This window comes from Triturus cristatus, chromosome 2_1, assembly GCF_964204655.1.
Source record: "Triturus cristatus chromosome 2_1, aTriCri1.1, whole genome shotgun sequence".
NCBI classification, from domain to species: domain Eukaryota; kingdom Metazoa; phylum Chordata; class Amphibia; order Caudata; family Salamandridae; genus Triturus; species Triturus cristatus.
The window spans coordinates 928,589,060-928,606,009 of NC_140581.1; the positions used below are offsets into that span (position 1 = coordinate 928,589,060).

At 51.4% G+C, this 16,950-nt stretch overlaps 1 protein-coding gene across 3 annotated transcripts in view; it reads right to left on the reverse strand.

The window, feature by feature from the left end:
- VPS13A (vacuolar protein sorting 13 homolog A) overlaps nucleotides 1–16,950 on the reverse strand; it is a 2,314,464-nt gene that overhangs the window by 250,347 nt on the left and 2,047,167 nt on the right. For all 3 annotated transcript variants that reach the window (XM_085633365.1, XM_085633382.1, XM_085633374.1), the window contains one exon: nucleotides 6,104–6,218. In XM_085633365.1, the coding sequence (XP_085489491.1) occupies nucleotides 6,104–6,218 (115 nt within the window). The remainder of the gene's footprint in view (nucleotides 1–6,103; nucleotides 6,219–16,950) is intronic.

The following is a 16,950-nucleotide window of genomic DNA, read 5'->3' on the forward strand; positions in this document are numbered from 1 at the left end:
AGTTCACAGATTTGTATGAAAGGATCAACTTTCGGAGTTGGAACAAATCCTAGTCCTTTCTGGAGGACATCATTTTCTGTTTCTGTCAGTTGTCGGGATGACAAATTGACAACTAGGTTGGTTTTCTGCTGGCGTGGCTTCTGGTCTCCATTCCCCGTTGGAGAGGTTCCTCCCACTGTACCCTTTTCTCCTGTGTTGCCCCTCTTTTTCGCCCTCGCCCTCTGCCCCAACCTCTGCCTAAAAAAGGCTGGCCTATGCCTTGGGGTATGAATTGAGGTGGGCAATGTGGGCCGAATTGTGGAGGGCCTTGGGGGTACATCGGGTATTGCCAAAAGGCAGGTCCCTGGTAGAGTGGTGGCGGATAGGTGTTATACCCTTGTCTGCCCCTCTTCCCTCTGTATTGGTTAGGTCTCAAGTTTTCTGTACTAGAGTCACTATTGGTAGATGAACTTCTCCTCGAAGAGTTTGTATCAGTATCCGATGAGTAGTTGGTGTTTAGTGGGACATAATCAGCTTTGAGATATGGATATACCTTCTCCTTATCAAAGCATTTAAGGTCCTTTTGTAACTTAACAACTTTCTGCTTCATCAGGTATTCTTTGTGTTCAGCAATTTCGTTGTTAAGTTCCGTGAGTTTAGATTTGAAATTTGAACCTGAATTGTTATGTTTCAAGGCACTCTCGGCGGTTTGTATACGTATTAATAGTTCAGCTGCCAGTCTTTTAGCCGTGTTAACGATTAAGATCAGGAGGTCCCTGGTACACTTCCAGGAGATCTGTGACCATTCGATTTTGAATTGTCCATCCTCCCAAAAGATTCTGGGGAAATTTTTTACTATGAGGCCATTAGGTGAAATATTAGCCCTAAAGTACTCGGTCATAAGAGCACCATGTAAGGTGATCCTCACCCACTCTCTTTTCATGTCAGACAGCGATTGCCAATCTTCCGATTGGCTTCCAGTTGCAATCTCGTGGTCAAGACCCAGAATGGAAGAGGTCCGGAGTATTTCTGCTGCATGGTCGTCCCCATAGCTCAGACCCTGGCCCTCCATGGGTGGGTAGGTAGGGGAAGGTTAGGGGTAATAAAATCAACTCTCAAAGTCGAGCTAGCGCCACTCAATTATAGTGGTAAGGGTAAAATGTTGGGGGATAGAACAGATCTCACCCACCAATAGAAAGTCCCACGGGTGTTTAAGCCGTGCAAAGCATGAATTACAAAAAGAGGGACGGAAAGGGCTTTTTCCACTCTCACAGGAGTGGGAGGTCCAGCAGGAAAGAAATGGAACTAGCCATAAGAGAAAAAGGGGAAGACGGAGGACGGACCAAGCCGTCAACCAGAACACAGGAAAGCCAGGAGAAACCCAGCCCCCCTGGAACACCATACAGAGGACCAGGCTGAAACGTCGGACAGGAGGTCGAAAACCCCACAACACGACACCATAGACAGCATGTCAAACTGTCAAGCGATGAAGTGAACACCGAGAATGACAGAACCCGGAGCAGCGCAATCCGCGCCTGGACAAGATACAAGAGACCGCACCAGCGGTATACAGTGATGCCAAGAAAGGCAGGGAACCCGAAAAAAAGGGGCAACCATACCTCCCCAGCGCAAGACAGAGCTATTCAATAGCTATAAGTACCCCACATAGGGCATGATACGTCCCACTAAAACATGGGAACACCTCTTAGGGGAAAAACCCGCAGCAGAGGACCAGAACATAAAGGTAGCGTATGATACGTCCCAAGAAACATGGGAACACTACTTAGGGAGAAATACCACACCAGAGGACAGAACAAAAAGGACCTGCAGATAGAACCACAGACGGCTTAACAATCAGCCAATCAAAAAATACACCAAAGGCCCAACCTGAGGGCACATATGGGTGGACCACAACCAAAGAAGCACAAAATCCAAAGGGGCTGTACCAGAAGCCAACAGCACAAAGGGATCAATTTAAGGACCCGAAGCCAAGTTACGGAGGGGGAGGAGGAGGGGAGGAGGACGGAGCCCCGCAAGAAGCTCTGAATGGCAGCATCCGCATGGGTGTTAAATAAAAGCACCCTTTCCCTATCCCTCAGCCAAGCATGGCGATGGAGAGCTACTGAACTCGTCATTGTGCGGCCGAGAGCATCCGAAACATCCAGGGCCGAACGAAGAATAAACGCGGCCAGCTCCCGGCCAACCATCACATGGTGTCGCAGATCAGCATGAACACCTTCCGGAGAGGCAGAAGACAGAAGGGACTCCACAGAATCCCACAAGCTGGAAGTAGCCCTGGCCAACATACAAAGCGCATTGAGCGCTCGCAAAGCAGCACTAGAAGAAGTGAACAGGTTCCGCCCCGAGGAATCTAACCATCGAGCCTCCCGTTATGGGGGAAACAACACCAAAGGTAAGGAAGGAAAAGCAGTCTGCAGAAGAGGGCCCTGAGTAGAAGGGTGGAAAGAAAGGCAGACTGGGTCATGCGGAGTAGGATGGCGGAGGAGCGACAGTCACTGGATCCCCCATAGCAGGACGCCCCCAGAAGAGAATTATGGAACAAAGCTTCGAAGGGAAGAAGCAGCTCCCATCCACCAGAGCCCTGATGGAGAACCTCCAGCAAATGGTCCGTAGGAAATGGAGTGGCAGGGTCGCCCATGTGCAAAATGCCAGCAGCCGTGGAAATGGCCCAGGCAAAGGCCGCACACGCCTCCGTAGGGCGTCGTGGGGGGAGAGCAATTCCTCCATGGGCGACGGCTGTAAACTAAGCCGGCCATCCCCGAATCCAGCTGGAGGAAGAAATGGCCAGCCCCGGAATGGTGGACGATTGACGGACGAGTGGGGGACCTGAGGTACCTCTGGGGAAGGCTGTGGCCGCGGGGACTGCGAGGAGCCCTCCTTCGAAGACACTGGGGGAAAAGCCATGACACGGCGGCCCGCCTCCGGAGAAGAAGAGACAAACAGTTGACGAACCTCCGGAGAGGAGGGTGCCTCTGGAGATGAGTCGACGACCCGACGCCGACACGGCGCCATGGAGTCCGCCACAGGTGCCGGCGTGAGGTCGACAGGTGCCGGAGGGGACGCCGGGACGACCTCGTCCACCACCTGCACCCCAGGAGAATGGAGCGGGGCCGGCTCCAGGGCGGCGAAAGAACGGCGCCAAAAAGGCACCGACTCGACCTCTGACAAAGCAGCCACCTGCGTGGAGAGACGAGAGGGACCCGGGGACACGCCCTGGCCCCTAGCCAGCTCCCAATGCACCGCCTGGGTTGACGGCCGTCGGCGCCTGAGCGGCATCAGCTCGGCTTCTGGCAAGGCCGCCTCCCTGCCCAGAAGACCGAGGAGAACTCGGGGGTGAGCCGCGAGTCCCGGCGACCTCCTGCGACACCACAGGGACCCCCTCAGGGGTTTGCGGCGAGGCAGAGGTGCCGTGGGCCAAAGAGGGGAACCCCGTAGGGCCGCACCCCGATGACACCACACCTCCAGAGCCTGAAGCCGAACCCGTCGGCGCCGCGGAGGGCCCCGCACGTGGCAAGGGATCCGCGGGCGTTCCAGGAGGAGGGCCCAAGGAAGCTTGCAGAGCTGCAGCATAGGCCTCCATTTGGGTCCTGGTCGCCCCGGTGCCAGGAAACGGTGGGTAGGGTGGTGACGAAGGAGGCCGCATGTCCTGCGGAGAACCCGCGCCCTCCGCAGAGCGGGGATTAGGCCTCAGAGACAAGCTAAGAGACTTATCGATGGGCGAGCGACGCCCAAGGGCCCTCGGTGACGGTCGATGCCGAAATCTGAAGCGGCGATTCATGGACCCCCTCCGCGGGGGACGGACGCGTTGACGACCCAGACCTGGACAACCGGGCTGAGAGGAGCTTCATCCGACGCTCCCGCCGGGACTTAGGCTTCAAATGCTGGCAAGCGATGCAGTCCATGGAATCATGGTGCTCCTCCAAACACCATATACAAATCGGATGAGGGTCCGCCACCGACATCTGAGGCGCGCAGGACGAGCACGCTTTAAAGCCCGAAGGCATTCGCACACTGTCCCCCCCACACAAAAGCATGAAAAGAAGGCCTGAAAACAGGACATGGACACGATCCGGATCCGCGCTGCACGTGGAAAAGAAGGAAAACTGATGTCAGCGCGCCGGGGTGGGGCTTATGTGACCTTGGTGACGTCACGCCCACGGACGACGTCAGGGCGGAGATACGTGACACCCCACCCCCCCCGCCGCGCAGAGATGCTGGGGCTAAGAAAGTTTTCCAGAATCACATCATGTTTCATCTTATCTAATTCAGATTTCCTTCTGCCCACAGTACAACAGGCATCCCTGCATTCTAGCACCTTAAATAAAAGATGCACAAAAATGGATGTTTGTCTTTTGCTTAGTTTATCTTATTTCATGAGAAGATATGCTATGGATCAGCATACCAAGAGATTAAAGTTGCATATATAACTCAAACTCTCAAATACCCAAACACACAATTGAATTTTTGGAAAAGTCATTCATCTCAATTTTTCTTCTACTGTTGACTTATAAAATGGCAATAGAGAAACAACGAAGAGGTCTTTTCTTCATATTTCAATGATAATTAAAAAGAAACCTCAGAGTTCAGTGTGCTGAGATAAATATGATTGTAATAACCAACAACTATACAAATATCTATTAACTTATAAATGTTGACCTAACTTACCTAAGCACACTCCTTTATAATCTATGCTTTTCTTTACAATACTTACTTCGCTGTTATAATTTCTAAAAAATGGCAGTGTAGAGTGACTTTTGCAGAGTATCTAGCAGTCCCACATTTGAAAGACATGTTCACTACTAGCAAATAATAATATGAATGTTAGTAAATAAATAAAAAACATGCAGTTTTGCCTTAGTCAGACTGTCTCTGTCAGAAACTATGCACTGCAGTAAAAAATATTTGATCCTAGGACAAGCTGCAAATTACTCTATTGAATTTATCGCTCAAGAGGCCTTATTTATGTTGCCCAATCTTGCATCTGATGTCAGACAGGCGTAAATCTTCAACTCAGATCCTGAAGCTCCGGCTTGACAGGAATATACAGGGCTATTTTATCACTTCTGTCATTATAAATAGTACTTTTCTCAATGAGAACATGGATGATGAACAGAGAAATGAAGGCTAGGCAATTGTGAAAAAGAAACCCTGATGTTTAAGATTTTTCAAAGCAAAAACTGAAACCTTTTTCTCACTACCCAGAGTATCATCTGGATAAACCACTGGTAACAGAACACAAGAAACAATCAAACTTAAAAACATTGCTGAAATAATCTACGGTGAGCTAATAACCACCAAAAGCCAATGTATATCATCAAGACACAGAAAACAGATATTTTTATATGTTCAAGCTACACTTAAATAGGCATTCAAATCTCCCAAAAGAGTTGGCAAACAAAGAACCTACTTCCTCTAATGAGTATAGAAGATTGTAAAATGAAAGTAATTGAGCTATATGACCACTAAGGTCAAAACATTACACTAAAACATTGTAAAAAGACCTGCAAGAAGTATGACACTCATATGACCTGCACCTTCTGTAGATGTAAAAAAGAATATTAACCAAGAACAGTTATTCAAACTCTCAAAAGGGATACAGTACAATCCCCAACTCAATCAGATAGATGTTGGACAAGTTACTAAGCAACAGAGCATACAGTTACATAATGTTAACCTGGAATCTGAAAAGAGGTCTTACCATGGAAGAAATCTCATAACCGACAAACATTTGAATCAATTTTTAAGTAAAATAAAAAAATTAAAAAGTTAACACGTTGGACATTTCATCAGATCATTACAGAATGGGGCACAATTTGTATTAAAATGTACAGATCACATAATCAAAGATTTCTGCATTAAAATTCAGCTCACTTCCTGTCTATGCGTACCAATTGTCATTTTGACCTTTTAAAAAATAATGACCATTTTTCCCACCAACTTCTGAAGTGCTATTGTAGTTTTGTAATATACTTATTAAAATATTCTACTGTACATTATTACCTACCTATACAAGCTAGCAGGTTGTTTATAAAAACATGCCCTTATTATAAACCTTTGAATGTCCTATATTTTTTAATAAACATTGCAATTCTCTTAATTTTACCTGTAACATCTGACTTCCAGAACCCTCCCTTAGTCTGTAAGGTCTGATGACACCATCTTCATGAATAAATCGTGGCGGTCGCAAACTTTGCACTTCATCAGAACTATCTGTAGCTCTAAAAGCAGAAAAATAAATCAATACAATATGATTAACTACAGGGACAAATGTAAATTAAACAATTAACATTTAACTAAAGTGTGTGTATTTTTAACAAAATTGGCACCTCTCATAGGTGTCACAAAGCAGTAGTTTATCACAGGATTACAAGTTTACATATCAATAATTACAAAAAATAGTAAAAATAGAAAGCTATATAAAGACCAGGTGGAAAATGTGAGTCTTGCACCTGTTTCGGAACTTATGGGTATCTTTGGCGTATTACAGTAACAAGGTGCAGTACCTGGCTACAACCCAAGTGCATCCTTATAAGTTGGACCCGATACAGACAAGTACAGACAACCCTTATTGCTTTACAGAGTTTAAATTAATAATCTAAAAGTGCAGAGGAGGAGCCTAGCGCGCAACCAAGATGGCCGCGTAGGCTTACGGCTCTCGAGGGCCTCCGCAACCTCCCATGTCTATCCTGACTTAATCCTGGTTTCTTTGACGGGCTTTTGCAGATGGATTTGCGCTGAGGTGCCACCCGTTTTCCAAATTCAGATCGGACGCCGGGAACCGGAATGGTTGCACTCCGAAGTTTGCGGCCTGCTCTAGCCTTGGTCCCGATCTTGAGCTGGTGAAGTGCCCGGGTACTAAGTGAACAACAGCGGCTGGCTGGGCTTGACCTGTCACGGACCCCGCGCTTTCACTTTCGTTTTCAAGCTTGTTTTCTGATATCGGCTGAGAGATTTTGGTGTTTCAGAGGGGCGCGGACGGCGGAGTGTCTGGCCTGACTCTCGGACTATACATGGGCTTACTGTCAGCGACGGCTGTGTTCAATTGAATTAGCTACCTGGTCCCTTTTTCCTGGTGCGGGCGGGTGCCAACCTTGGTGGCCTCCGGACGATGGCGGCGAGACTAGACGGAGACAAGTCGAAACCCAAGTCAACCCGGAGGGGCGCCTATACCCAGGTCAATAATATGGATCGATATGCGCAGGCAAAGGGATCCCCTAGTGGCTCGCATAAATCGCCTGAGAGGTCTAAAGAGGTCTCAGACCCATCCTCAGAATTGACTTTGCTGGACGTCATGGGCGCCATTGAGGAGATGAAGACCGCTGTGGGTCAGCAGTTTGATACCCTGGCTCATAAATTGGACACGGTCCTGATCGATGTGAATTTGGTCAGGGCAGACCTGTCCAAAACTAACGAGCGGGTCGACTCCTTGAGTCAAGCGGCGTCGAGCTTAACTGTGGACGTGGACGCCCTGCAGACGGAGGTCCGTAGGTTGCGGCTAGCCAGTGACCTGACGGACCGTCGACTTGAGGACTCCGAAAGCAGGACTAGACGGAACAACGTTCGTATCATTGGAGTGCCGGAAAGATCGGAGGAACCTGCTGCGGATCTTTTTGTGGAGGATCTGGTGACCAATCGTCTCGCGCCCAAGGGACTGAGCAAGTTCTTTGCGGTGGAGCGGGCCCACAGGATTCCGGGTGGTGCGCCCAAAGTGGGTGCTCCCCCGCGGCCTATAATCGCCCGGCTCTTTAACTTTCGGGATAGGGATGCTATCCTTCAGGCGTCGAGGGTGGCAGGGCCGCTGAAGTTTGAGAACTCTAATGTCCGCTTTTTCCCGGACTTCACGCAAGCGGTCCAAAAACAACGGCTGGGATTTTTGGGCGTCAAACGGCGCTTGAGGGACATGGAGCTGAAATATGCGATGTTATTCCCGGCTAGGCTGAGGGTTGAGTTCCGGGGTCGCTCACACTTTTTCGACCGGCCGGAGGCGGTTGGAGACTGGTTGGATGCCCTGCCTCGGGGACAGGATCGAGACAGTCGGACGGCGGAAAGCGGACAGGATTTGGTGGAGCAGGACTAGAACTTGGTTCCTGATGATGGACTGGACTGGTGATGTTTTGTACCTTGGCTCAACTGGACCCTAGTTTGGCACAATATGCCCTCCAAATGCTTGGGGGTTGTGGGGAGCTTATTGGGGTCCTTTCCTCCTTCTGGGGTTCTTTTTGTGGTATATGTTAGGGCGACAGGCACACTGCGAGTTGGGGGGGCTGTTTGGGCTCATGCAGGGGTGCAGGGAGGGGGAGTTATGGTTTTGGGATTGTGGGGGAGGGGGGTTGTTGGGGATTGTTTGTTTGTTTCGCAAGGCAATGTGAAGTTCTCTGCTGACTTATCCGGTTTGTGTTTTCCGGGATGTGGGTATCATGCACGGGAGTGGGATGGGGGGTAGGGGATTGAGAATCCTTTCGTGGAATGTGAATGGACTGGGGGACAGGATCAAGCGCAGGGTGGTGTTGCAGTTTTTGAAACGGACTTCGCCCGACATTGTCTTCCTGCAGGAGACACATTTGATTGGGAACTCCTTCCATGCCCTAAATAGGAGGGGCTATCACCTTGCCGCTCACTCTGGTTTCACTTCTGGCTCTAGGGGAGTGGACATTTTGGTTAGGGCCTCTCTCCCATTGGAGGTGGACGAGGTGCTTCACGATGATAGGGGGCGCTATGTGGCACTGGTGGGGAGATGGGAGGGTAGGACTGTTTCGCTCGTTGCTGTGTATGTGCCTCCGGGGTTACAGACGGCTACATTTGCTGATTTGGGGCGTTTGGTCCTGGGACTCCCTGGGGGGGTTCTGGTGTTGGGGGGGGGGGGACTTTAATGCTGTTGTCTCCGGGTTGGAGGACCGTCACCCCCCCAGGGATCTCCCTAGGGCTCAGGCCTGGTTGGGTGGCTTTTTGGACACCTTGGGACTTGTAGATTGCTGGAGATTGATGCACCCGGGACAGGCGCAATATACCTTTCACTCGGGGGCCCATGGGAGTCTCTCGAGACTTGATTACATGCTTATGCCGGCGATCCAAGCTGGTATGATTGGGGAGGTGCGTCATTTAGCCCGTGGTATTTCTGACCATTCCCCTATATGGTTGCAATTAAAGGTTGTCCCTGGGGCAGAGGGGTGAGTAGCACCCGTTAGCCCCTGTTATATACGTAACCCTAAGATCCGCGCGGAACTGGTCAAGTCCACTGATCACTACTTCAAGGATAATGTGGGGTCTGTGTCGTCGGCCGTCTCCCTATGGGAGGCTTATAAAGTGGTGATCAGGGGGCAGGCCTTGTCCCTTATCTCCCATGCTAAGAGGTGCGAGAGAGCAGAGGTGGTTCGCCTGGAAACTGAAATAGCTGAAATGGAGGAGGACTTGGAACGGGGAGTTACTGATGAGAAATTGCACGTTTACAGCCTCAAACAATCAGATTATAGAGCGCTAGTCACGGAAGCCGCTAAAGGGATGAGTAGAGAGCAGCAAGGACGACTGTATGATGTGGGGGATAAGGCCGGAAAGTTGATTGCTTGGTTGGATAAGAAGGAGAGAGCGAGCAGGGTGGTGCCCGTTGTGGAGAGAATGGATGGAGTGCGTGTGACTGACCCGGTGGAGATCGTTGACTGCTTCGCGGATTATTTCCGCGGGGTATACTCTCCGGTTTCTGTGCGTTCGGAGGAGGATTCTCATCTGTTGCTTAGAGACATTGCATTGCCAACCCTATCGGAGGCTGATGCAGTATTGATGGAGGCGAAGTTGTCGTCAGATGAGATCGCTCTGGCCACTCGCTCGATCGCATCGGGTAAGGCTGTGGGTCCTAATGGTCTTCCCATTGAACTCTATAAGTTGCGTCCCGATAAGATAGCGCCGTATCTTCGGGACATGTTTTTCGCGGCACGTGCGGCGGGCTTCCTCCCCCCTGACCAACGCCTCGCCAACATAGTTGTGATACACAAAGAGGGGAAGCCGCGAGATCGCTGCGCCTCCTATCGGCCCATTTCGCTGTTGAACGCAGAACCCAAAATTCTGGCTAAGGTATTGGCTAATCGACTGGTTCGGGTCGTGGGCGACTTGATTCATCAGGATCAGTCCGGTTTCATACCCCATCGGAATACCGCTCTGAATTTGAGGCGGTTGCACGGCGTGCTTGCTAGAGCGAAGTTTATACGTGAGCCGGCCATCTTGGCATCTTTAGATGCTACTATGGCGTTTGACACTTTGGAGTGGCCGTATATTTGGGCCGTGTTGGCGAAATTTGGGTTCGGCCCTGAGTTTATTGGTTGGTGTAGGAGAGTAGGGTCTGCAATCCTATGATCACCCAGATTTTTTGCTTTTGCTTCATTGGTTTACGACTTTCTCCGGCTGTGGGCCTGCCAATCAGACCCACAGCCTAGCTGTTCTCTCTCGAAATTAACACACATGTACGTTAGGTGCATCCACTAATTGGAACTGGGCCGCCTTGTCAGTCCCTGTCTCAGCATACCACAGGTATCCAGGGCATCGGTGTACCCAGGGCCTACCAGGGGCTGCAGCATGTATTATGCCACCCCTGGAATGGCCGCCCAAATCTGACACAACTGGCTGCACGACAGCTGGGGCCACGTGGTGTAATCACCCGTTGCTGTAGGTGTAGTATTCCTACACCTAACCCTAAAATGGACACATGGATTCCTATCAGTCACTCCTATGGCAGGCCTTATCAATCCTGAAGGCAGAGTGCGGGGAGTCATGTGGGATGGTGCTCTGGCGCGAGCCGAGCCAGTCGACGGCTTGCGGAACCAAGTCCTAATAGCCGTTCCATGGTGACGCGGGCCAACTATTTGCTAACTTTGGCATCGCATCACCTACACATGTCGCGTAAGGTGTCATACGAATTGGAATACGAACCCCTCGCTAGTTCTGGCGACGGGGTTAGCATTCCCCCCTTCTAGAGGGGCACGACATGGAAGTAACCCTGAACCCCGGTTAAAGTTGACTCAAGCCTCAGCATCACAAAATGGATGCTGCCACCAGACACAAGTCTGACCTCCTGCTGCTGGGGGACCTTCCAGCGAAGGGAGTTTGGACAAAGGGTTTCCTGTCGAGGGCGGTGTTAGCACCGTCCCAGACAGGGTTGTGTATCCCAGGTAGGCAGGGCTGAAAGGAAGGTGATTGCCAGTGGCACCCCGGTGCTCACTGTGCATAGCCCGGCTCAAACCAGTTTCGGGGGCACACCAGCCCCTGAGCTGGCGCGAAGCCGGACAAAGGATAGGGGTGTAACCACCCCCCTCCTGGCTCCACCCATAGGTAGAACCTAGTCACGGGCCAACCCCTTTTTCTTAGAATAAAGGTAGGAGCGAGTCCCCTTCCCAAATTGGATAATCAGATAATCGGATACCTCCGAATCACGAACCACTTTCCACGAAAGGAACTCTTGACTATTTCTGAAGACTCTCCCTTGTGGCTAAGGAGTAGCCACCCTGCACCAGCAGGCACCAACTAAGCGCTTGCGGTTTGCTGTAAGTCTCTCCTACGGATCAAGACTGCCCAGCTCGACGAGACCCGAGTACCCTGCCATCTCTGACCTTTTACCTGCCTCATCAGCCCAGCTGAGAGTCGTAGGTGTGACGAGACCTGCGGGACCGGCTATCTTCAGAACCTGCACGACGCTTATCTAGCACGCCCACCGAGGGACCCTCGAGTGAGTGCACCTAGGGTTTGAGAAGCCCTAAACCCTGAGCAGCTCCAGCATCGAAGTCTGTCTCCCCAGCATCCGCGAGATCTGCGTGGGGGGCCCTTCCGCTCCTTGCTGTTCACCGCGTTGTCCGACCACTTGCCGTCCGGCTTGTGGCCCTCTTCACGACGCTCCAAGATTATTTTTTCATCACTAGTCTGGTTGCTCCAGACTGGCACTTGCTCCCCTTCAACAGAGGAGTACCCCGGACCCTCCTGGTCCACTCCCGACGCCATCTTGACTCCCCCGCTTGGGTGGCCACTGCCAAGATCCGCTGCCCCTTCCTGGGCCCAGCATCATCGACAGCAGACACCTTCGTGGGACAGCTCGCCCTCCATCCTGGTCGCCGCCGCGCCTCCTGGTCCGAGGAACAGCCGAGTCCGACGTCACCCACTCACCTGGTCGAGGTGACTTCAGCCGGTACCCTCCTGGTACCCACACGATCGCTGGTTAGCGGTTGAGAACTGAGTCCCCTCTGCTTTCAGGTTTTCCTTCACCACCGATCCAGGCTTGGATCGCCCTGAACATCGTCACTGGTCGCCTGCCAGCAACTTCTTCTTTCAGGCTCCTGAGACTACACGGGGACTCCCGACATCTTGCCGAACTTCACGCAGCCGCAGCCTCCGGGCTAGGTAAATCGAGCATCTCGGTGCTCCATCGCAGGTTCGCTCTACAAGTGTCCAGTTCCTTTTTCGTTTAGTCCCACTGATCGGAACACTCCGGAATCAGTACCTCCAGACTCTAACCATTCGCATTTCACTGTTAGTGTAGATGGTTTCTCGTGCCCCTCGGGCATTTGTGTAAATTGTGCAACTGAAGTATTTTCCTAAGAGTTTTGTAGTGTGCTTAGCTCCCTGACTCATAAAGAGCCAGGGTAGTCTTGTTATAAATAAATACCCTTTTATTTTCATAACAACTTGTGTGGTGTCCTTTCACTTGGTGTTCAAGGGGTATATGTGATGGTAAACAGCTGGCTTAACACGCCCTCTAGAGTTTAGCCTAAGACTGCTCGTATCCACGCTACTAGGATAGCTGGTCTAAAAGGTTGACTTACAACCAATCATCAATAAGGGTCGTTTGGAATGATACACAGTGATCACTAGAATAGTGAGCACTACATATCAGGCCAACTTCTCACATTGGTGAGCAGCGGTTGGGATTTGAGCTTGCTGTTGTTTTACCACACACGTATCCTAAGAATATCGCAGTGAAAGATCACATAAGTACCCAGGTACATATAACTTAACTTAGAATACTCCGAGTTCTACTGAACCGGCTGTTGTAGTGTAACAGGGCTTAGCACACCCTGACTACAACTCCTAGCAAGGGATCAGTAGGTAAACCCATAGTGTAGGTAGGTGCAACACTTACACCTCACTAGAAAAGCATGTCGATCCACGGAGAGTCTTCGCAGACTCCCTTAGTGGTCAGTGACCCTCCACAGGTCGTGTCACGATATGCAACTCTTAGCTTCAAGGAGATGCGACAACTGTGTGCCTCCAGGAAGCTAAACCAGGGTTCTAACCCTACCATCGCAATTCTGATAGGTCTCTTAGAGGCGTACGATGCTAGGAGGTCCTCTAACACAGGTCCCCCCAGTGCAGATGGGAACATGCCTCCCTTAGAGGGAACCCTCGGTGACCCCGACCTCGACCTCCACACAGAGGAGGAGGACGAGGACGAGTTATCGGGAGACGAGGCAGACAAAGGTCCAGCGGTAGTCGGCAGGCTTACAAGGACCAACTTAAGCAGGCATGAGAATGGAACTGGGGGAGCCCCGGGCCCACGCTCAAGCAGGCTTAACCTTGGGAACGGACGAGCTAGGTCTCTCTCCAGAGGCTCCGGCAGATCGGTTCATACACATGTCTCTCAGGCATCCTCTCAGAGAGGAATGACTTCCCCTCAGAGGAGGGAGCATGAAGCGAAGATGCGGGAAGTCAATCTGAGGATCGAGCGGGAAGAACTTGCCCTCGCCAAAGAAAGACTTGCCCTGGCCCGAGAGCAGAAATTAAGTGGGTTAGATCCCACTGGTGGCAGCAGTCTCAATAGAGAGAAAGACAGGGGTATAGACACTAGACACCTGAGTAAAATAGTGCCCCCCTTTAAACAAGGGGACGACATCCACAAGTGGATAACTGCCTTGGAGAGGGCCTGCACTGTCCAGTGCGTCCCCCCAAGTCAGTGGGCAGCTATACTGTGGCTTTCCTTTGAAGGTAAAGGAAGGGACAAGCTCCTCACTACTAGAGCTGAGGATGCTAACAACTACCAAGTCCTGAAGAACACACTGATTGATGGGTTCGGCTTAACCACGGAACAGTACCGGGTGCTGTTCCGGGACACCCAGAAAATTCAGTCTCAGGATTGGACTGACTTTGTTGATTGTGCCACTAAGGCTTTGGAAGGCTGGTTGCTGGGTAGCAAGGTTACTGATTACACAGGATTGTACAATCTTATCATGCGAGAACAGATTTTAAACAACTGTCAGAACCAATTGTTGCATCAGCACCTTGTCGACTCGGATCTGACCTCTCCCCAAGAATTGGGAAAGAAGGCAGACAGATGGGTCAGAACAAGGGTCAAGCAGAACCAGAACCAGAACCAGGGTGGTCAGAAGAAAGCAGACCAAAAGGGTAACAAAAACGAACAAAATGACCAGAAGTCTTCGACAGGTCCCCAACAAACCAAAGAGGGTGGGGGTCAGGCTTCACAGAAGAAGAAGACTCAAGAAGGCCAGTCAAAAAGGTGGTGCCAATACTGTAAAAGTAAGACTCACTGGTTTAGTGAGTGCACCAAGAAAGGAGGGCAAACTCCTACCACTGCAGCCCCTAAGGCACCTGCGCCCCCTAGTACAGTCAGCAGTGGTAGTGCGCCTCCCAAGGCATTAGTTGGGTTAACCTTGGGAACCGAGGGGAGTGACGACTTAGTCGGCACGCTCACTCAGGCCGTCCTTGTCTGTACAGGGGATATGGATATGTCCCCTGATGCCAGTCCCAATACTTTGGGCAAATACAGACAGACACCTTTGATCAATGGAAAAGTGGCTCAGGCCTACAGGGACACGTGTGCCAGTGTCACCATGGTGACGCCTAACTTCGTGGACCCTGGACAGATCATGCTAGGTACCAGTTACCTAGTGACCAATGCCAGCAACGTCACTACCAATCACAGTATGGCAGTTGTTGATTTCTCCTGGGGAGGGGTAAGTGGCCCGAAAAAGGTTGTGGTTAGTTCAGACCTCCCCGTAGAATGTCTGTTGGGCAATGATTTGGAAACGTCACAATGGTCAGAAGTGGAGCAGAGGACTCACATGGAGATGTTAGGCTTGCCAGCACATGTCCTTGCTGTGACCAGGTCACAGGCCAAAAGATGCCCCACTGAACAGGTGCTGGATCCTGGAAGAACGGACCAGACACCTTCCAAGAAAAGGAGCAGTAAGGGTAAGGCTTCGCCTTCCCCCTTGCCCCAGGTCGTGGATCAAGTCTCCGAGGAGGCTGACCTTAAGGAACTGAGGGAAACTGAGCCGCAAGAGCTTGAACCTGGTCAGGTTGAGTTTCTGGGCTCAGGGGGACCCTCCAGGGAAGACCTGGGGAAGGCACAGTTAGACTGCCCCTCACTTGAACCCCTCAGACAGCAGGCTGCTGCTGAGGCTGCAGGGAACGCCACAGGTACCCACAAAGTGTACTGGGACGATGGACTCCTGTACTCTGAGGCAAGAGACCCCAAACCTGGTGCGACCAGGAGGCTGGTCATCCCCTTGTCTCTGAGAGGTTTCCTTCTCACCTTGGCCCACGAGATTCCCCTTGCAGGTCACTTAGGCCAGAATAAGACTTGGGACCGAATTGTTCCACACTTTCACTGGCCCCACATGTCCGAAGATACGAAGGAGTTTTGCCGCTCCTGTGTCACTTGCCAAGCCAGTGGTAAGTCAGGTGGCACGACAAAGGCCCCCCTGATACCACTACCAGTGGTGGGGGTACCCTTCGAGCGAGTGGGGATCGACATTGTCGGACCAATGGAACCCCAGACAGCATCAGGGCACAAGTTTATACTGGTGGTGGTGGACCACGCCACCAGGTATCCTGAAGCTATTCCCCTTAGGACCACTACAGCACCTGTGGTGGCACGGGCCCTACTTGGAGTGTTCTCCAGAGTGGGCTTCCCTAAGGAGGTCGTCTCAGACAGAGGTGCAAACTTCATGTCGGGATATCTGACTGCTATGTGGAAGGAATGTGGTGTCAACTACAAGTTCACCACACCCTATCACCCACAATGCAATGGGCTGGTTGAGAGATTCAACCGGACCCTAAAAGGGATGATTCACGGACTACCTGAAAAGCTTCGGCGGAGATGGGATGTCCTGATACCCTGCCTCTTGTTCGCCTACAGAGAGGTCCCGCAGAAGGGGGTTGGCTACAGCCCTTTCGAGCTTCTGTTCGGACATCCTGTAAGGGGACCCCTTTGTTTGGTAAAGGAAGGATGGGAGAGACCTCTCAGAAAGCCGGCATCAAACATTGTGGACTATGTGCTCGGTCTCCGCTCGCGGATGGCGGAGTACATGGAAAAGGCGTCTAAAAACCTTGAGGCGAGCCAAGAATTACAGAAAGCTTGGCACGACCAAAAGGCTGTCCTGACTGTGTACCAGCCTGGACAGAAGGTGTGGGTGCTGGAGCCAGTGGCCCCAGCAGCACTCAAAGACAAATGGTCTGGGCCCCACACGATCATTGAGCAAAAGGGAGAGGTCACCTACCTGGTAGACCTGGGAACTCCCCGGAGCCCCCACAGGGTGCTCCATGTAAACAGGCTCAAGGCATATGTCGACAGGGAGGGCATGGGCTTGCTCATGGCCACAGATGAGGGACAGGAGGAGGAGAGTGACCCTCTCCCGGACCTGCTCTCTCAGAACCCTGACGATGGATCAGTAGATGGTGTTGTCTTTTGTGGCAGCCTCTCTGGACATCAACAAAAGGATTGTAAACAGGTTCTTCAATCCTTTCGACATATGTTCTCTCTGACACCCAGTCAGACCAATTGGTGTACCCATGAGGTCGACACTGGGGACAGTCTACCCGTAAAGAGTAAAATCTATCGGCAACCTGATCACGTCAGAGACTGCATCAAGACCGAGGTGCAGAAAATGTTGGAGCTGGGAGTCATTGAACCCTCGGACAGCCCCTGGGCTAGTCCCGTAGTGCTCGTGCCGAAACCTC